Source organism: Acinonyx jubatus, chromosome B3, assembly GCF_027475565.1.
Source record: "Acinonyx jubatus isolate Ajub_Pintada_27869175 chromosome B3, VMU_Ajub_asm_v1.0, whole genome shotgun sequence".
NCBI lineage: Eukaryota > Metazoa > Chordata > Mammalia > Carnivora > Felidae > Acinonyx > Acinonyx jubatus.
The window spans coordinates 67672991-67695667 of NC_069386.1; the positions used below are offsets into that span (position 1 = coordinate 67672991).

General features: G+C 41.2%; 1 protein-coding gene across 1 annotated transcript in view; it reads left to right on the forward strand.

Moving 5' to 3' along the window:
* RYR3 (ryanodine receptor 3) overlaps positions 1-22677 on the forward strand; it is a 525783-nt gene that overhangs the window by 185111 nt on the left and 317995 nt on the right. The window contains exon 3 of the mRNA XM_053224214.1: positions 14100-14207. Coding sequence (XP_053080189.1) covers positions 14100-14207 — 108 coding nt within the window. The remainder of the gene's footprint in view (positions 1-14099; positions 14208-22677) is intronic.

A 22677-nucleotide genomic window follows, 5' to 3' on the forward strand; every position in this document is an offset into this window, starting at 1 on the left:
CTTGACTGTTGTAAATAATTCTACAATAACCATAGGGGTACACGTATCATTTTGGATTAGTTTTTGTTTGTTTGTTTGTTTGTTTGTTTTCTTTGGGTAAATACCCGGTAGTGGAATTGCTGGATCATATACTAGTTCTGTTTTAAATTTTTTTGAGGAGCCCTCATACGATTTTCCACAGTAGCTGCACCAGTTTACATTGCAACCAAGAGTGCACAAGGGTTCCTTGTTCTCCAAATCCTTGCCAACATTTCCTTTTTATCTTTTTGATTCTAGCTATTCTGAGAGGTGTAAGGTGATCGCTCATTGTAGTTTTGGTTTGTATTTCCCTGATGATTAGTAATGTTGAGCATCTTTTCATGTATCTTGCCATTTGTATGTCGTCTTTGGAAAATTTTCTATTCACGTTTTCTGCCCATTTTTTAATCAGCTTATATTTTTTAGTGTTGTATACTCTTCTTATATATTTCGTGTATTAGCCCCTTATTTGGATATACTGTTTGAAAATATCTTCTCCCAATCAGTAGGTGGCCTTTTAATTTTATTGTTTGTTTCCTTTGCTGTGCAAGAGCTTTTTATTTTGGTACAGTTCCAAAATTTTTATTTTTTTGTTGTTTTTTTTTAAAGCAGTGCTTATTATTAAGTGAATGTGTTTTTTGTTTATTTATTTTGATAGAGAGCAGGGGAGGGACAGAGAGAGAGAGAATTCCAAGCAGGCTCTGTGTCAGCACAGAGCCTGAAGGGAGGCTCGATCTCATGAACCATAAGATCATGACTTGAGCCGAGAATGAGAGCTGGATGCTCAACTGACTGAGCCACTCAGTGCCCTGTGAATGTTTTTAACTTACGCAGCCACTAACAGTGCTGACTCCCTGCTGTATGTACATGTTTTAAAATACCTGTGATGGGGCACCTGGGTGGCTCAGTCGGTTAAGCATCTGACTTCAGCTCAGTTCATGATCTCATGGTTTGTGAGTTTGAGCCCCACATCCGGCTCTGTACTGACAGCTTGGAGCCTAGAGCCTGCTTTGGATTCTGTGTCTTTCACTTTCTCTGCCCCTGCCCTGCTCATGCTGTCTGTCTCAAAAATAAATAAACATTAAAAAGAGTTTTTAATAAATAAATAAAATATCTGAGTACTACATGTCCCCTTGCAAGTGAGGGTATGTGGTACTAATCCTTGCATGTAGTGCTAATCTTTGTCAATGTGAGCATTTAGTAGTGGTACTTTAGCTCAGATGCTATGAGGCAGTTAGAATGGTTGGGGTCTTGGTCTCTATAAGGGGATAAAAGTACTTTTTCCATATTGGCAAAGAATATTTACGACTGTTACTTATCATCACAAACGCTTTTTATAACTACAAATGTTATGAACATCTGTCCATATACCGCTGCCAAATTTTTTTTTTAATTCAGAACTTAGTTTATAGTGATACGCTTATTTCTACCAAAGCAAAAACTTCATGTAGTGGGTAAAACTAAAAGCTGCATTTCCACATTGGAATTTGGATTCAATTTGAGAGTGGGAAGGCGGCATTAGGAAAAAAAAGGCAAGCCATTTGAAAGCCAAGCTGTTGTCCTTGCCCCTCATCCATGAGCTCTGTGCCCACTTGAGATCCTGAGTCTATGAGCCTCATGGAGCTGATGCACCTTAGGGAACAGGACTTTGAGCACCCAGTGTCTCTGTTCTCTCTCTCAGCCTTCAGGTCCAGCTTGGCATTTTCTCTACTCCCGTGGGTTCCTCATAATGCTTTTTTCAACTGTCCCCTTCCTCTTATGCAATGAAAAGGCCAAGAGACAAAAATTCTGTTCTGCAGCTGTTGAATACCGCTGCTTTGGTAATAAAGAGCAGCCTCATCATGATTTCTAAACTCTTTAGCAACCATGTCATCGTGCAAAAGGGAGGAAGGAGCAAGTGAAATACAGAGGAATGCATGGTTGATATGGTGCTGGTCCATGTTCCTTCCACCAACACTAAAGTAAATCAAGCTTGAGACTAGGCTTTCCTACCAGCCTGCCCCTTCGGCTTTTTACCTTATCCTTTGGTGTTTCTGCCCATCATATCTCATTCTAACTCCATCATCCTGTACCCTGTGCTCCTCTTCTAGCTGATGTGTGTGCCCCTAACTTCTTCATGGAACATGGGACGTGCACAGAGTTCATCTCCTTGCTGACAGGCTACCTGTCCTCTTTCCTGATCTCTACTATCTTTCTGATACACAAGCTCTTGAGAATAACAGTGTGTTTCTCTTGGTAGGCTCCCGTTGAAAACTAGAGATTTTAGAGTCTCTTTATTTATCCACAGAACTTGTTGTATTACCTGTCCCACTCATTAAGGAAGAGTTTTATTTATGGCCGTCTTTTTTAAGGACCGTATAAAGAGTTGTTTTTTTGGTTATCTCTGTCCATAAACAGTAGGTATGTTTTGCGGTTCCTCTCCACAGCTTGTTTGTTCCCCCCAGATGCAAGTATTCCAAGTCTCCAGCTTTTGGCACCTTTCCTAACATGCTGACCATGCCGGCCCGGGGGAAAAACTTGGCTCAGTCAAGAACCAAACCAGCCATCCAGCCTGTCAGCTATGCTCTTTCCCAGCAGGCAGTTTTTGTAAGCCAGCTGCCCAGCGTTTTGTCTCTGGTTCTTTGGCTGCCCCTTCTTCCTTATTTTAAAGAACACCAGCTTCACAGCACTAATTTTTGCCAAGCCCTTGGTAACATTCTTCCTAACTGTGCCAGAAACAACTGATTCTTGGCAGAAGATAGGTGTCCTGGACACCTAGATGTTACTTTTGGTTGGGGCCATATCAGGCAAGATTATAAAAACAGCAGTCATGTGGATTTCAAATTACCGGGTTATGCATTTGAAAGAAAATTTGATATTTTGATGAACTAAATTCTTTATGGAAGCATTTAGAATGAGAATCAGCTACTTTCTAGGGACCCGAATTTACTTCTTTGGCCCTGTTGCTCTCAAGTGTCTCTCAAACTGGGGTCAGAGACCTCCTGCCTCAAAGTCACCTGGAATATTCTTTTAAAGTACCCATCTGGAGAAGGGTCCCAGGAATCTGAAATGTTAGCACTCTTAACCAGGAGATTCTTGGGCCCACCATATTTCTGCATAAATTCTTCCAGAACAGGCTTATTTGTGTTAGCTCTTAAGAGAAATCTCTGAGTATTATCAAAAGGATAGTTGATGTTGCAGCTGTTGCTTTCACTAAACATTCTCCCTAAGAGAGGCTAGACTGTGTTGTGTCTGCCGGTCAGTGTCAGTTAAACAGCCAATATCTGGATGCTTCACAGATGGGGCATAGAAACAGTGGTTGTGGGTGTTTTTAGTTCTTCCACAGTTGGGATTAACATTCTCAGCGAGATTTTTGTCAAAGGATATTTGTCCTGCAATTTAGATGTCCTGCTTCTAGGTGGCAGTGGCATCTCCTTGGCATAGAAGTCATTTCAATACGTGTTCTTTTTTTTTTAATGTTTATTTTTGAGAGAGAGAGAGACAGAGAGAGACAGAGTGTGAGTGAAGAAGGGGCGGAGAGAGAGGGAGACACAATCTGAAGCAGGCTCCAGGCTCTGAGCTGTCAGCACAGAGCCCGACATGGGGCTCGAACCCACGAACTGTGAGACCATGACCTGAGCCGAAGTCGAGCGCTTGACCGACCGAGCCACCCAGGCACCTCAACAAGTGGTCTTATTAAGTAAATATTTAGATCGCCAGTAGAAGGTTTTTGTTTTTGTTTTTTTTTTTAAGTATCAACACCTTTTTATAACTTGATAAACTTCTCCCTTTTCCTTGCACATTATCAACTTACTCCATGCCTTTTCATGCTCTTGTCTTGGAGTAAACCTTAGGCCAGCACAGCATCAGACGCTGCCATTGCTCGCCCATGGCTGTGGGTGTTTCTGCTTAGTAAGTCTCCTTCTGTTGCAGCAGTGATTTTCCATGGCTTTCAGTTCTTCCAGGGCAACTCCCTCATCTCTGCAATGAAGATGCACCTAGGGGCACCTGGGTGGCTCAGTCGATTTAGTGTCCAACTCTTGATTTTGGCTCAGGTCATGATCTTAAACTTGGGGAGTTGGAGCCCCATGTGGAGCTCTGCTCTGACAGTGCAGAGCCTGCTTGGGATTTTCTGTTTCCCTCTCTCTGCTCCTCCCGAACCTCTCTCAAAATAAATAAACATTAAAAAAAAGATGCATCTATAAACAGGTGGATTCTGAGAGTGTCACATTCTTATAGTTGACTCCTCAGGCATCAGTCAGAAGGGAGCTTCTTGACTTCTTTTCAAAGATAATGATCTCTTCCTCCTCTTCCTAAAAAGAATTATTTCCAGTTGTATTATTCAATTTTTTCAGGGACACCTGGCTAGCTCAGTCACAAGAGGGTGTGATTCTTGATCTCGGGGTTGTGATTTCGAGCCCCATGGTGGGTGTAGAGATTACTTAAAACTTTTAAAACAATGTGTGTACCTTACCACTTACATGTAATGGCTTTTGTTGGCAAAAATATAAGCAAAATTTGGAACTTATCTGATTTAAATAGTTTGTGTCTATATTCAGAAAGACCTTCTATTCTTTTATCATAGCAAAGTATTAAAATAGAAGAAATTAAGTTTTGGGGTGCCTAGGTAGCTCAGTCAGTTAAGCTTCCGACTTTAGCTCAGGTCATGATCTCATGGTTTGTGAGTTCAAGCCCCACATCGGGCTCTGTGCTGACAGCTTAGAGCCTGGAGCCTGCTTCAGATTCTGTGTTTCCCTCTCTCTCTGCCCCTCCCCAACTCACACTTTGTCTCTCTCCCTCTCTTTCTCAAAAATAAACATTAATTTTTTTTTGAGGAACCTCCACACTGTTTTCCAGAGTGGCTGCACCAATTTGCATTTCCACCAACATAGACCTACCCTATGACCTAGCAATAGCACTGCTAGGAATTTACCCAAGGGATACAGGAGTACTGATGCATAGGGGCACTTGCATCCCAATGTTTATAACAGCACTCTCAACAATAGCCAAATTATGGAAAGAGCCTAAATGTCCATCAACTTATGAATGGATAAAAAAATTGTGGTTTATATACACAATGGAGAACTACGTGGCAATGAGAAAGAATGAAATATGGCCTTTTGTAGCAACATGGATGGAACTGGAGAGTGTGATGCTAAGTGAAATAAGCCATACAGAGAAAGACAGATACCATATGGTTTCACTCTTATGTGGATCCTGAGAAACTTAACAGAAACCCATGGGGGTGGGGGAGGGGAAGGGGAAAAAAAAAGAGGTTAGAGTGGAAGAGAGCCAAAGCATAAGAGACTCTTAAAAACTGAGAACAAACTGAGGGTTGATGGGGGGTGGGAGGGAGTGGGGGAAGGGTGATGGGTATTGAGGAGGGCACCTTTTGGGATGAGCACTGGGTGTTGTGTGGAAACCAATTTGACAATAAACTTCATATATTGAAAAAAATAAAAAATAAATAAACATTAAAACAAAAGAAAAGAAAAAATTAAGTTTGTACACATTTTTAACCTTGTTTCATGAGAACAGTTCTTAACACAGACAGGCAAAGTCTGTTCCCTCAAAATATCTACAATCTGCATATGTACATGTTTTTAAAATCTTCACATACATATCCTTGGTGGAAACCGGCCCCCTCATGGCCAGAATTGAATTGCCTTTTGGAAGACAGCACTTACATGGTCAGTCTTAGATTGTGGAACTATGTATGCTCTTTCCTGCCAGAAATCTCAGTTTTACAAAGCTCTTGAGCCCTGATTGTCTCCCTAACTGCAGTCATAGCCTTTGTATTCCCAGTGGCCGTTCTAAAATAGAGAATTCTTTCTGAGAGAGTCAAGAATCTAATATGAAGCCCTTAACTTCTTATTAAAGTATAAGAGTTGAGAGGAGGCAGCATAGGAAAATTCTGCAAGCTTGGCATAGGGATGGCATCTTCTCTTTACAGGGGAAGGGACAAAGGATCGGTCAGAAAGAGTTGAGTTTGAAATTCGTGATTGAAAAGCCATTTCCAGGGTGTGATTGTGAGGAAGTGTTTTAGTCTTTCTGAGTCTGTTTTCTTATCTGTAAATTGGCTATAATCTTTTCCCTAAGGGTTGAGGTGAGAGTTAAGTGAGAGAATATATATATATATATATATATATATATATATATATATATCTCCATATATATCCATATATATATATCCATATATATATATATATATATATATATATATATATATATATATAAAGAATTCACAAAATCTGGTAAAATTATATAGATGAGTAAGTAGATATAGTTAAAATATATATACGGGTTCTATTTTTGTTTCTCCACTTACCCGTGTAAGTTTTACCTAATTCCTTTGTATTGCAGTTGAGTTGCCTCTAAAATAATTGTAAAAACCATCTTCCATTTTCATAGAAATCCAGATACTAGGCAACATCTTCAGATTTAAACATTCACTGTATAACTTCTTTCATTATAATCTATCAAAAACTTAGCAGAGGTGGCAAAGATAGGTTTAAAAAGCACTTACCTGCGTAAATACTTAAACCTGGTTGGGACAAGATGTGGTTGGTGGCTAGTTCTGTCTTCGAAGCATAAACACAATACAAATAATTATGTGTTATCAATAGTAGAGAGGAAGTCCACAAATGAGCTCATGTCTGCTGTAGGTGGATGAGATCATGTCTGTGTAGTGCTTACAACTCCTGAAATTCAAGCTACGCATGCCATCTCTGACTATCTTGATGCTATCCCATGGAGAATTGGTCTTATCCAATGCCACTCTGAACCCAACTGGAACACCTTCTAGAGGAGAGATCAATTTTCTATGCCAGGAGGCTAGGGATGCCTTCTCATTGATGGTCTTTGAATTAGGACTATATCAAGCCATCATAGGGTGATGGTTATTAGTCTTTTTTTGAGGTGGTGTGGTGAAATGGAACAAACACGATAGAAACCAGGCCACTGGGGACTGGCTCTACCTCTGCCTATTTCTAGCAGACATAGTGCACCTAAAGAAATAGACTTCCTTTGTATTCACACTTTTAAATCTACAGTCATGAGAATAACCACAAGCCGTATTTATTCTTGGACTAGGCTACCTCAAGCAGCATGAGTAGAGCATGAAGGTAATAATTGAGATACCATCCTCATTAATAAAATTCAGAAGTTTCAAGTCTTCTGAATAGAAATGTCCTATTGGTGAGAGCTGGCTTATCAAGGACCCTCTGCTTTGCCCCCAGCTTTGTATCAGTCTTGTGGTTCTCCTGTTTTATTGCCCCTATTACTGTCCCATTGACCATACTGAGGCACCTTGCTTTAATATTTTGGCTCACTTGTAGACCAAAATTCTTTGCTCAATTTATGTAATCAAGCCAAAACAGGCCAGAGCTTCAAAAAAATTGTTAAACACTAAGGAATAACAGAAGAAAAATTAAAATGGAAGGTCAAATACATTCCAACATTCTAGCTTAAAGTTTCAGATTCTTAGACAATTAATATACTCACTCTTTGGTCCCCATTTACATGGAATCCCAGAGGAAAGAATGAACTGCCTGGGTCCCTTACTTCCTACCTTCAGACCTATCGTTGATTGGATGCTTCTGTACCATCTGCCCAAGAACTTCCCACTGGCTATGCTGATTTCTTCATAATGTGGATCAAAGAATGTGAGATGCACTTCGCTCAGCTACTTCAGCTCTGACTACTTAGTTTTGCTCTCTGTTTTTACAGCCACTACTTCTCCCCCAGATAACTGGAATTAGTAATGGCCTATCCATTGCAGTGGGGCTGAGTCCGTATAAACTCATCAGCACATAAGTATAATACAGCTTCAAGCTCATGCATCTAACTTCTCAGTCCTGGGACTGGAGTGGGAGGTATATGTAGAAAAACTAGTAAACAGAAGTTATTCTTTCTCTTTTCTCTGTGCCCTCCCTGTACTGACTCATGATACTTGCAAGTGCTTGACCTTTTCCTTTAAGGAGGTGGGTGAAAAAAGCAAAGTAAAGACAGAGGTTCTATGAAGCTCCTAACTTAAAAATGCTGCTTTCATTAATGGAATTGTAAACAGAAGGGAGGAGGGCGCCTGGGTGGCTCAGTCAGTTAAGCATCCGACTTCAGCTCAGGTCATGATATCACAGTTCGAGCCCCTTGTTGGGCTTTGTGCTGACAGCTCAGAGCCTAGAGCCTGCTTCAGTTTCTGTGTCTCCCTCTCTCTCTGTTCTTACCCTGCTCGCACTCTGTCTTTCTCTCTCTCTCTCAAAAAAAAATAAAAAGATTTTTAAAAATTTAAAAAAACATAATGTTCTATAAACAGAAGAGAGGAATACACACAAGAAAATGGAAAAAATAACTCTCGCATCTTGTGCATTGTTAAACAAAAATTTGTGTTTCTTTTTATGTGCCAGGAACTTCTTGTGCACAAAAACTTTCTTGAGGCCAACCTCCAGTCTGGGCTGGGCTTTCCTAATCACAACATTGCTAAGAAGGCTGTGTGTGTTGCAGGAAGTATCACTCATACCCCTCAGTTGAGCATTGAATATTCTCTTTCTCATTGTTTTATAAAGTTTCGTGTACAGTAGATGTCTCTTCAAATAGGTTAAAAACTCCTTAAAGGACAGAAACTCTGCCTTTTGTCTTTTGTTCCCCACAGCAGCTAGTGCAGTACTGAATGTTGTTATGCTCTCCTAATACCGGCTGACGGCTTAAATGGACATGGGAAAGGAAAGTGAGGTTAATTGAGCTGACTGGTGGCTGGGTCTCAAGGAATTCTCCTATGGAGAATATATGTTATTTTCGCATATTCCCACTCTTTTTCCAGATGAGCCTTACTCTGCTGACATCTGTGGGCATACCCATACACAGCCACTCTCCCGTCATCATTCTGTTGGCCCAAAAGGGAGAGTCCAGTGGACAATTTGCCAAGTGTAACTACGGTCTCTGTGGTTCTTAGGATACTTGGTGTGGCTTATTCTTGCTGATTCCTACCCTTTTTACACTCTTTCTCATCCTAGAAACACCTGTCGTCTTCGCCTTTTTCATCTCCTATATCCAATTGATCATCAGGTCTTATCTCTCCTACCTTCTCAAGATTTTTCAAATTCATTCTCTTATTTCCATCTCCAGTGTGATTACTGTAACTTTGTGCTATCCTCACCTCATAACCAGTTTATGGCAACAACCTCGTAATTAGTTTCTCTGCCTTGGTCTAGCCTTCTTCAGACTAGACCCACAATGGTCTTTCAAAGCTGAAAGTTTGGTTAGATGACCTTCAGCATAACTTCCTTTAATGGTGTTCTATTGCTCTGAAGATAAAGTCCAAACTCCTTGACAAGAGAACTCAGGATCCTCTTGGTCTAATGCTTACTTCTTCCTCAGCCTTACTTCTCACCTCCCTTTGTTTCCTTCCCTCTCCTTCCCCTCCTCCCCCTTCCCCAACTCCTTCTCATCTTTCCACCCCAGTCACGTTAAATTCTGTATGCTTCTTCACTTGTTTTCTTACTCACCCTGGGCCTATCGAAACCTACTTTGGAAATTGTCCATTGGCTTCCCTGATACCCCCCTTGACCACACAACCTTGAAGGGTGGGGAATTTGCCTTATCCTTAAACAAAATAAGAACTTCAACTACACTAGATCTATAAATGAACATTTAAGTGAGTTATTGATGTTTTGATTTCACTGCTCTGTGATGGAGAATATCTGACGTTATTTAAGTTTATTTTGAGCAAGTGCAAGAAAGACAGAAGGGGCTGGGCCAAGAGAGGGGAAGAGAATCCCAGACAGGCTTCATGGTGTCAGTGCAGAGCCTGACACAGGGCTTGAACCCACAAACTGTGAGATCATGACCTGAGCTGAGATCAGGAGTTGGACACTTCACTGACTGAGCCACCCAGGCACCCCTGACATTTATTATTTCTATGTAGCAGACCCTATTTTAAGTTCTTTAAACAAAAAGTGTCATTCTGAGCAGTGGTTACTATAATATGTCTATTTTACAGATAAGGAAACTGAGGCACAGAGAAACTAAGGTACCTGCTTATCCTCATTAAACCAATAAGCAGTTGAACAGTTACAGGACCTCAGGCATTCCTAGGCTAGAGTATTCACTATTAACTAATAGGACTTATATTTTAATTCAGAGCTATTGATAACACTTCTAGGGGGTATCATTAAGGCATGACCGTGTGAGAACTGGATAAACAGAGAAGTTGAACAAGAGCCAAGATAATGAAACAGTTGGCGAAAGGGTCCATCCAGGCAGGTGAGTGCTCAGTACAGTTTGTATGAACCCACAGCCACCATGAGCCACATACTCTCAGGTAGTCTTCTAGGACACACTCAATTCAAGAAGACTGAAGTTGAGTACTTGCTCTTTTTGTACTGGAGATACCAAAAATAGAAAAAGACACAGATTTTTCAAGATTCCCACAATCTAGTGAAATAGACTGTACTGCGTAAAGAATCCTGTAACTGGAACAGAGTGTGGTTAACAGTGTAGTAGAGGGGTGACAGCCCTCCTTGTAACTGACTCCCTTCTTCATATCCCCCAGAGCTTGGCTAGAACAAGCTAGCACCTTGCTGAGTGCATGTTGTGAGGTGCTAGGTAGAAAAATGCTATGTGAATTTAACAATGAGCTTATCAGATTGCCACCATCTTGGTTTTAGTGAGCCCCAGAAAAAAACATGTTGAGTGAAGTGAGGAAGATGTTACATAGATTTATGGAAAATGGGAAGTCCGTAGGCCTTCCCTTCTTTGACTTTCCATAGCAGAGCTAAATTAATACCTAGTTCCTGGCTTTCTTCGCGCCCTGGAATCTCAAGGTTTTCTGTAGGACATTTGAGAATGGAGTGCGTCTCCAGGCAAAGGACAGGGCTGGGAAGAGAGATGAAGAGCTATTTCAGAACAGATGTCAACAGAGCCCTTCTCTCCGTGCTGAGAATCTGTAAACACATGCCGCATGCCTGCCAGGCAGAGTGACTGAGGCACAGGCTCCAGAGCACAGAGACAATGAGCTGACCTCCTAGGGGACTCGCTCGCTGCAAACAAATTAGCTTTGATGGACGAGTGGCCTTTGCTCATTCTTAAAGAACGTGGAGGTGGGACCTGAGGCCTGTGTGGAGTTTAATTAAGGATGGCAGCTGAGGTAGCAGGTCAGATGGTTCTGTGCTCTGGACTCCGTTTATGTTACAAGTTACTACTTGCATTTTGTTTTCCTCCGGATACTCCTGTTGCCCTGTCTTCTCCCTTGCCACTGCCCACGTGTTGCTCTGTGTGCTCTTAGACCAGTGTGAACTTAACCCCAAGCGTAGGCTCCAGGAAGGGGCCACACTTGAGTGGTAGAGACACTGAACTGTAAGGAAACTGTGTAAGCCAGTGCAGGTACAGTGCTCTCATTTGAGGTGCTTTCTCCCTGTGCCCTCTCTCTCTCTCGCATTTCAGTGTGCCCATCTGTACCAGCAGTTAAGTCATGACCACCTTAGGGCTTTTAGTATCTGGAAGGAAAAGAAAATCATAATTGGGGCATGTCTAGTCTCCGTATTATTGGTGGTCCTCCATCAGAGTAGATGATGGCAGTGCTGGGGGAGTGCTCCTGTGGACCAGACTAAGGAGAGAAAGAAGGGGGACTTCGAATCCCCTGGCCTCCTGTCAGGGCGGGATCTCTAGCTCTGAGGACTGTGAAAGTTTTTGTCAAAGGAGAGTGGGCTAGATAGGGTGGTTGTAAAAGTGAGCGTGAATGTTGAATTAGCCGAAAAGTGCCCTTTAAAGTACCAACCGTAACTGCAGACCTTCCTAAATAGAAAATCTCCAAACCACATGCTTTAGTGAAGAGGAAGAAACACTCAAACTCTGGTCCTTTTGCTTCCTATTCTGGTGACCTGAGATCCGGGTAGACAAAGTGGTGGGGAAAAAAAAAAATCTCTGTAAAATTCTCTGCGATGGCACCATATTTGGGGAAACTGAGCTGAGCGATCTATGTTTATGGTGTAAAGCCTTTAGGGAAATGCTTTATCATATTGTATGCTGCTCAAAATGATGCTCTCTGTGCTCCAGAAACCCTTTGTGGACATGACACTCTGCCCTGCATTAACAGTTGCTTGCTTGCTCAAGTCCCATACTGATGAGTTAATTACCTGCAGCAAGAACAGACTTTGAAAACAAAGCAAGGAATATATATATCAAAAAAAAAAAAAAAAAAAAGCTGTAGTGTCCTGGTAGTTTCTCCTATCAAAATTTTCATAAAAAGAATTGGGCAATTTTGTGTAATACCATAATTCTAGGAAGACTAGGTTTTTAAGATTTCAGAATATGGGGACCCTGAGGAGAAACGTACTTAGTGGAAAAGTCCTCAAAATGGGATAGGGTTACACATTCTTGGCCTGGGGGTCTGGAAACTTTAATGAAGGGAGATAATAGGCCCAAGTAGAACATCATTTTATTTGAGGACATTGAGTTTGGGAAGAGGGCTGAAGAGTATACAAAATGTCTCCAATTAAAGGAAACTTAGAGATTACCATTTCATTATTTTAAAAAAGAAAATGTTGAAGTCAGAGAGGTTATCTGTGTTTTAGTAGCAGGCTGGCTTGATCTTTTAAATTGGAGCTCCATGGAAACAGCTCTACCTGTCTGAGTGTTAGACATAAGCTGTTGGTGACTTCTGGCCCTCATTCCTCATTCCTGTTCTCCTCTCCTAGTGTCAGTGTTCTCCAGTATCCCGTAGGAAACAAAGGCTTGGCATGGAAAGTGATTATAAGCTATTTTCCTAAGGAAGATGGTATATCATGAAACTGGATTGTAAACTCCTACAGGGCAATGATTTTGGGTGTCTTTGTATCCTTTTCAATACCCTGTGCTGTGTTTTATATAAATGTAATACTTAAATATTTGCTGATTGAAAACATTCTAGTGGTGAAAAATGTCTTTAATATTTCCATCAGTGGCAAGAATCGTGTAGGGTTAAGTGTATAGACTTTGGGGACAGACTGCCTGGATTTGAATCCAACTTTGCCAAATAGAAGCCATGACCTTAGGCATGTGACCTAACTTCTCTGTTCCTTAGTTTCCTTGGCTGTAAACTGGAATGTGAATAATTCCTATCATACAGGGTGGTTGTAAGGATTAAATGGGCTAATATATTCAAAGCACCTAAAACAGGGCCTGGCACAGAGAAAATAGTCAGTGAGCATTAGCTATTACTAGTCAGTATGCAGTAAAGGCTGTCTTTAACTATTGTTGAGAAATGTTCCAGAACAAGTACAAATATTAATATCACTGGAGCACATAATAAATTAGAATGATTGTTGTAGGGGCCATCAGTTCTTTTAGTTCTGGACATTGCTTATTCAGAATTATATTTATATAGCTCTTAATCCCCTCTAATGCCCCTTTTTATAGTGCAGCATCCAGGTTTTCTTTTTTCTTTTTCTTTTATTTATGTTGAGAGAGAGAGAGCAGGGGAGGGGTGGAGAGAGAGAGAACCCCATGCAGGCTCTGCACTGCCAGCGCAGAGCCTGATGCAGGGCTAAAACCCACAAACTGTGGGACCATGACCCAAGATGAAACCAAGAGTCAGACACTCAACCAGCTGAGGCACCCAGGCCCCCAGTATCCAGGTTTTCTTAACAAGTAAATAGATTACCTATCGTGTCACTACTATCTAGAGCCACACTGTGGTGTGTCCACTGTCCTCTTACAAATTATTGTGAATGATATCTCAGTGGCCCTCTTCCTTTGGTCCTACTCAGGCATCAGTGTAGATCAGTATATCTTTACTTTGCCTTCTTCAGCAAGGCTGTATGTGTGTTCTTCTATGTGTACTACCAGCCTCACTGAAGTTGATCCTGGCATCTTGGTCACTGTTTCCTTGAGACTTAGACATTTTCTTCTCCTCATCCTTTAGAATTCAGCTTGAAACCCATCTTAACTTGAATAAGAGAAGGCTACCTTTTATATTCCTATTCATCCATCCACCCACCCACCCACGCACCCACCCACCCACCCACCTGTCACTTTGATTCATAGGCTTTTTGCCCTTGAGATGTTATTGTGTGATTGGTCCCCTACTGATATGAGTAGGTATCCTCATTCTGGTTTTATTCCCACAGTATGTTCCTCCAGATCTCTGCGTCTGCAATTTTGTGCTGGAACAGTCCCTCTCTGTGAGAGCTCTGCAGGAAATGCTTGCCAATACAGGTGAAAATGGCGGCGAAGGGGTGAGTACCTGATTTACATCCTAAATGGGGATTGGGACACACCGTAGCCCAAAAGTACATACTTCATTTCATTCCTCCAGTTTTGAACTGGAAAACCTTAGGACCTTGAGCTGATCCACATAAATCTTGCTGTGTTTGATTTCTTTTATTGACCACCCCTAATCCTGCTTCCTTTGGATTAACCAACGTCCACCAGAAAATGGAAGATATCACCATTTACGCTGCATATGCAGGCCATAGGACATTGAACCTACTCCTCTTTCCTAACCCATGATCCACCAGAAGATGTGAGAAGGGCGTTGAGATGGAGGGTGCTTGTTGGGCAGTTCTTTTTTCTTGGGAAAGTCTCATCAGAGGTTTATGACTGCCCCAATGAAGTATCCTGTAGAATTCAGTCTTTGCCTTCCGGGACTCCACAGTTTCATTCATGATGAGAAAATATAGAGCTGTCTTGACTTTCTATTGTTATAAGAATGGTCCCTGACTATAAAACTGAGGGACTGTACTCCATAGCTCCCGTGTCAGAAGGTCTTTGACCACAGACTTCAGAATAATTTTGATTCTTTCCCAAATGACCCACATCCATTTGTATCTATTTATCATCGGGTATTTTAATTCTGTGGCCTGAATATCTCAAATACAAATATCTCTTTCCATCCCCCTCAGATATTGCACTAGATGACTATCCTGTCTTCCAGATTACACCAACAGCTTACTAACTGCTTTGATTTCTTTTATACTTAACCACACATGCACCCCCGTGCTGCCATTTTATTTCATTGAGCTATCCTAATGTTCTTTCCAAAATGCAGATCTAATCATTTTACTTCCCTGTTTTAAAACTCTTTGTCTTCCCATTATCTTGAGAAAAAGTCTAAATTCCTTAACTAGACAAAAAGGCTTTCTGGATTTGTTCACCCTGCTCACCTTTCCTGCCCTGTCCCTCACCACTTCCCCCCAGGCACTCAGTGTTCCAGCCATATTGAATTCCTTTCACTTCCTCTAACATAGCAGCACTCTTTTGCCTCTGATCCTGTGTGTCTGCTACCCCCTCCTGTTAGAACAGCTTCCTCCTCCTGTTTCTCTGCCCCTGTAAAATCTCTACTTTGCCTTCAAGGAACCAGTTTGAATATTAGATCTATTGAGAAGCCTTTATTGACCCCAGAAGTCTGGGATGGGTGCCCTTGCTTGAGCAACAGGGAGTAAGTAGTTCTTATTCTGTACTGTAACTGCAAGTCCAATTTTCTGCATCCTGTACTGGGGAGTAAACTGCATGTATATAGGAACAATTTGTAGTACCTAGCACAGTTTATTCTCACTTGACTCAAATGAACTCATACATAATAAGGAATGTGTCATTTATGGTAAAAGAGATGATGATCATAGACTCAACGGAATCAGTATTTACATGTGGGTCATCTTCCAGCATTTAAAGTGATCTTACACAAGTCTTGTCATCTCTTGGAGCCATAGTGTTGTCACCTATAAAATTAGAATGTTTAATTTGTTTCTTAGGGTCCTTAACACCAGTGTTTGTGATTCTTCACTCTTGTGGTTTAAAATAAGATGCTTTTGTCAGCCACCCGAGAATAGCTTTGTTTTGTACTGTAGAGCATTAACACAGGTGAGTTTTTGTTCTTTGGATGTTCACTGAAGTCTGTGTTCACTTCCCCCTCTCATTGACCTTAGTACCCATGCTTTCCTCCATAGACATATGCCCTTCAGCTCAGTGGAACAAATCAATTTTTAATTCCTCATTCTTTTTCCAAAACTAACAACTCATCATTTATAGACCTCTTTGGTGAGGAGGAGCTGGCTGATTTGGAATAGTACCATTTTGAGTTTCAACCAAGATCAGCTAGACTCTGCCTACTTACGGCCCAAGGATAGAAACTGGGAAGCTAGATGCTATGTTAACTGGAGAATTATATCTCTTGGGCATTCTTTTATCCTGATTTGGTCAAAACGTGTATTTGAAAGGACTCTTTCATTTAGCATGACAAAGTACATTCAGAAGTTCTGGTTGTAATCCTTCCTCTTTATTGCCATGCAGTTACATTCTTAACTTGGTCTGTCTTAAAGAAGCATACATAGCAATTCATTTTCCGAAGAGAATGTGAAGACTCTTGGTAACAGTGACTACTTTTGGAGCATACAAATAAGACCTACCTTAAAGACCAGCCATGTTGTAGGAGAAGTTTACTCAATATAATTATATATTTCAGAGGCCATCTTTAATTGACCATATTCAAAAACCAGTACATTAAATCTTACTGGGTGATTCATTCTCTTTGAAAACTTGAGTCCAAAATAAATGATACACAGTATTTATTACTAAAGATTCATTGATCCCCATATTGGGTCAGACTCTGAAATTTCCTGTGTGTCATGTCACCTTTTTGTGCTATTTGACCAAACAGAGAATATAATAGTTTTTTCTCATCTTGACACATTTATTATTATCCTCACCATCATCCTTGACTAGCAATTTTAGAGCTGGAAGGAAGGGACTTGAAAGGGGAGCTGGAGTACAGATAGATGGGAGATGGTACTCTTGAAATTATTAAGACATTATTTGTTGGTGGTTCTTTTAATTAGTCACCTGGATAACAGCTTCAGCTCAGCTACTGTAACCCTCTTGGAATGTTGTCACAATTCCATCTGGGCTCTTGATCTTTACCATGAGAAAGAGTATTTTTATATAACCTCTTGAGTCTGATTGTTTTGCTTTCCTGAAGTGATTTCTGTGCACATTTACTATTAGTACTTAATTTGATTTTAGATGATGATATTCAGCAGGGGGAAAAGAAAGAGAAAGAGGAGAGGGAAAAAAAAAAGGCAGTGAGTTAACATGACAGACCATAATGATTCTCTGGGAAGCCTGGGGATGCTTGAGTGGGATGACGCTTCCTTTGTATGCCAGTCCATTCTGTTTGGAAATAGGCATTTACTGCTTTTAAATAGATATTACTTTCACTAATGATCATGACTGCCACCAAATGGGATGCTTTGAAGAGTGTAATTTTTCCTTCTAGCCATAAATTGGTCCTTGTGTGGTGTGTCTGTTCACTGGTGTGCAGCAACTGAACATGTTTAAAAATGACTTTGGTTGTTTGTTTATTCACATGATGAGCGTACAGAAGTCTTTTTGCAAGGATTTATAATTCTGCAGCCATTCCCCTTGCTAATAAAGAAAACAAAGGTGTCCAGCTTTGTTTAACAATAGAGTTTGTTATTGAAGTGTCTGTAGCTATAGCAAGTAGCATATGGGACCCAGCTTTATGTTGAAAAGGAGAATAAATGATGAGGATTTGGAAGCAGAGAATGTTTGGTGCCCCCAGAGTCCACCCTAGCTAAATTCATCTATGGGTCAATTTGACTGTGATTAAATCCTATCTGATTTTATTCGGGAGAAAATTACCAAGAGACACATGTTGGCCCTGTGGCCAATTAAATGACTGGAGTTTGAGATAGAATCCCTGCATACAAATATTAAAATGCTTTAACATTTTTGATTGATTGATTGGACCTACAGTATATGAAATACCCAGCCACTTTCAGCAGGACATGGCACTAAAAGAGATGTTACCATCTCCCTCTGAGCCCTCAATCCCACCATCCCTCAGAAATTTTCAGTGAGAACAAGTCAGTCTTTAGAATCAGGTAGATGTGTTTTCAGTCCAGGTGAGCTCCAGGGCAAATCACCTTACTTTCTGAATCTTCAGAATGCAACCTACCTCATAGTGTTGGGTGAAAAGTAAATGAGAGAAATCTCTACAAGGGCTGAAAGTGTATATTGGTTTTTCTTCATCTCTGTTCCACTCCCTCCTTTCATATTTGGATGCCTCACAGGAAGGAGAGGGCTGTGCTACATAACCGGGTGCATAGAAGTTCCAAGTGGGTTTTGACACGAATGGGCATAATGCTTCTAAAAATGAAAGGCCTTGATTAATATAATTACCAGCTGCCCTCCTTCTGATGAGGGCTCTAGTTTTCTCTAAAACTTAATCATTGTTAGACTTCTACTACTTAAAAAAAAAAAAAAGACATGTAAAATGCATTAATGTTACGATTGCCATATTAATGTTACACTTTATATAAGACCGCACACATAATATCATGAGCACATAAGATCATGCTTGACTTTAGTTGCTAAAATGTCTAGGAGGCTAACATACAATCAGCCTTTTAAAAAAAATTTTATTTTTATTTTTTTTTTAATTTTTTTTAACGTTTATTTATTTTTGAGGCAGAGAGAGACAGAGCATGAACGGGGGAGGGTCAGAGAGAGAGGGAGACACAGAATCTGAAACAGGCTCCAGGCTCTGAGCGGTCAGCACAGAGCCCGACGCGTGGCTCGAACTCACGGACCGCGAGATCATGACCTGAGCCGAAGTCGGCCGCTTAACCGACTGAGCCACCCAGGCGCTCCCAAGAAATTTTTAATGTTTATTTATTTTTGAGTGAGAGACAGAATGTGAGCAGGCAAGGGGCAGAGAGAGGAGACACAGAATCTGAAGCAGGCTCCAGGTTCTGAGCTGTCAGCACAGATCCCCATGTGGGGCTCAAACTCACAAACCGTGAGATCATGACCTGAGCTGAAGTCAGCTGCTTAAGAGACTGAGCCACCCAGGCACCCTTACACAATCATTCTTTCAACCTTGATTGGGAAATGTGACCTGGAAAAATATTGCTTCTGCAAGAGCTTTTCTCACAGCGTCACTGAGAGGTAGTCCTTTAATTTCCCATATTACTTATGTGATAGTCCCACTAACTCTGAAAGGAGCCTTAGGCTTCTTTCATTTGCCCCTGCCTTTAGAGTGGGACTACTACCCTCAACACAGCTGCTAGAGAAATGTACATGTGTGGTGTGTGACACAGTTGTTGGGTCCGAGGAGGATGAGTCTCGGCTGTCTCAGAATCTAGGGATTGTCTCCTGGTACCATATGCCCTTATAACCAGCAGTGAGATTTAATCTTACATTATGCTATCTTCATGTAAAGGTCATTAAAGTACATGTCATGAGATACTTACCTTGTGGGCAAGTTCAGAACATGCATCCATTTTATAAAGTCACAGAGAAGTGACAACATCATTTTCTAAGAATCTGCGAAAGATACCCGGGGATTGTTAGGTGATGAGCAAATAAATCAAAAAAGATGCTGATGAGAGGACTTAGGAGCCCCTTGAGTAAAGTTTGAACTCGAGCTTTGCCCAGATTTAGAAATCTTGAACTCATCCAGAATGAAGAAGGCTAATAGGATCCTTACCCCTTTATTCCTGGGACCATGAGTTCACACCATTTCTGTGTTATAGAAGGGAAGGGATACCCTGTCATCGAGATTTAGCCTCTCAGTCTGAGATTGTTGCCTTCCTTTCATACTTGTCAGAAAAGAGCCAGAATGAGAATGTATTTTGGTATATGTATGGAGAGGGAACAAGACGGAGGAACTATGTACCCAGTTCTAAATAAACCTCATCCCCATTGACCTTTCTTTAAAGACTACATTTTTTAAAAGAGAGAAATCATTTCACGAATCAAATCTAACAGGAGGCATTAATTGCACCTTTGCAATAATGCGTAAGCTTTCCTTTGGACAAAAACTACAGTCACTTCTGCGTGTATTATCCAGTAAGTCGTAGGATCTGCCCTCATATACCATAAAGTCAGGGTAGCGAGGATACACCAAAACAGCCCCATGAGGTATTCAAGTATGACCTGCCTTTGCACGATTTGGTAAAAGCCACTACTTCAGGGTCCCCAGGGACCTCCTCGATGCCCACCCTCGGGACTCTGGCCCCACCCCCACCCCAGTGCCAGTGCCTGTTTCGTCTTGGAAATGTTACCCCTGTCTACTGCCTCATTAGTGAGAACAGGATGCCACAGTATTACATTTTTACTTGGCTTGCCCCTGCTTTTTCTTTGGAAGTGAAGAAAAAATAACATTCTGATTTTGGATGCTTCCCTTTCTATTTTCCCTTACAGCTGGTTGTCCATACCTTCTACAAAAATAATATTTTTGTATTTAAAAACATAACTACCTCTACTGGGCAGAATAACGCTTACATGCAAAAGCCCGGGGGAGGTTATATGTCAAAACTACTCTTTCAACTCTTAAACACTGAGAACAAACTGAGGGTTGATGGGGGGTGGGAGGGAGGGGAGGGTGGGTGATGGGTATTGAGGGCACCTGTTGGGATGAGCACTGGGTGTTGTATGGAAACCAATTTGACAATAAACTTCATATATTGAAAAAAAAAAAAAACTACTCTTTCAAATCTGTCCAGCATTAGAGTTCATTCAGATTTGCTCCCTAGAGGCAGCCTGTTTAGGGGAGGAACCTGGGAGGCAGGAAGTTTAGGCATCATCCTGGCTCTGCTAACCAACTGGAAGTCTGACTATGGTAAATCTCCTACCTCCTTTGGGCTTTGGTTTCACCAGCTCTTACTACTTGACACCACATGGATGCAAGAGACCTGTCCCCTGCCTACGGAGGTTGCCCTGCACCAAGGAAAAGCGTTGCCACTCACTTCATCTGGAGTGTCCTAGTGACTATATATAGCCCATCACTGATGAGCTGTGGAAATATTAGCCTGTTTGTGTTAGCCACTGCTTTTGAGACCCGGCTCCCATAATTTTAGGTAGATTTGAATCCATGTGCTCATTCTCTTTCTACCTTCATGTGAACAAAGGATGTTCGAAACTCCGCCTAAGACAGCACCCCTAAAGCATAAAGTGATGACTCTATAATTTTAATCTTTTTTTTTTGCATCTCCTATAAATTTTCTTTTAGACGGATATGGGATGTAGTCTGTAGTTTTGACACAATGTCTTTCTTCAAGGAACCAGATGCTATTTTCAGAAATTAAATAATAATGAGAGGCCTTCAAACTAAGGTTTTGAATATGTTTTTTCACAGACCAAATTGTCATGAAACGTATATCACCATTCTTGCTCCTTTTCTCCTCTTCTTACAATTCTCTCACATGTTATGCTATGATTTTATGCTAATATAATGGATTTTAATGCTTCTCTGATAAGCTGATGGTTATGAAAATGTATGCAGACAACTCATAATTCATTTTTGAACTGGCCTTTTGATAACATGGTATCCAGTTAAAATATGCCATCTACAAGACCTTAGTTGATGGCAAGAAAGTACCTCTTTGGTTTTAAAAGAAAGTCCAAATGCTTGTTTGCAGTATTTCAAAGAAAAAGAAGTTTGAAATTTGTCTGTTGTGGGTACTGACCCTTTTGTTTGGGTGGATTTTTTCTTTTTTTTCTTTTAACATTCATTTGTGAGAGATGGAGACGGAGCATGAGCAGGGGAGGGGCACAGAGAGAGACGGAAACACAGACTCTGAAGCAGGCTCCAAGCTCTGAGCTGTCGGCACAGAGCCCAACACAGGGCTTGAACCCACAGACCATGAGATCATCACCTGAGCTGAAGTCGTATGCTTAACTGACTGAGCCGCCCAGGTGCCCCTGGATTTTCTTATATAAATGTAATTATGAAAAAGTGCTGCCCACAAAGTTTGGCTGTAGCATGCTGCTTGCTAGTTTCTTGAAGACATCAGCACTGTACCAGGGGGAAGAAGTGAACACAAACTTCTACATCTGATGCCACTGCTTAACTTCTAGCTCAAATAACCACATACTCACTAGGCGGGAAATCCACTCCCTTTATTCTCACTGGTTTTTTTTTTTTCTTTTTCCTACAGTAAACATCTGTTGACTCCTCAAATTGCTTGAAAGCTTTTGCAAGAATTTCATACACTAAAATATCCATTTACTGTTTTGTTTTTGATTTTGCTAGCTCAGTGACCTATCGGAATGGGTATGTTATTCACCCCTTTAAATTTTTTTTTTTTAATGTTTATTTATTTTTGAGACAGAGACAGAGCATGAACGGGGGAGGGGCAGAGAGAGAGGGAGACACAGAATCGGAAGCAGGCTCCAGGCTCTGAGCGGTCAGCACAGAGCCCGACGCGGGGCTCGAACTCAGGGACCGTGAGATCGTGACCTGAGCTGAAGTCGGATGCTTAACCGACTGAGCCACCCAGATGCCCCTTCACTCCTTTAATATACATGTACTTTGAATGGACAACCGACGCCAGCTTATTTGTAATGAACTGAGCTTCTCACGTGTGAGTGTTCAGAGCAATTTCCATTATTTGTGCCTCCGCAATTAAAACCAACCAACAAAAAAAAAAAAAAAACCACCCTGTGCACCACACACTTCAATCTTGTGGAATTAGACGTGGCTGCATACTTAAAAATTAATTGTCAAGCAGCTTGTTAAACTGCCGCTCTGCAATTAGGAGAATGGGTCGCCTGCAGAGTCATTTTCCTCCTTTAAGACGTTGAAAAGTTTTCCAAGTCTCCTTTTTTATTCTGCGTGTGGTCTGGATGGCCTGTGGCCATAGGCTTGAACTTGGTGAAGTGACAGAAGTGTGCAGCCTTACCTCA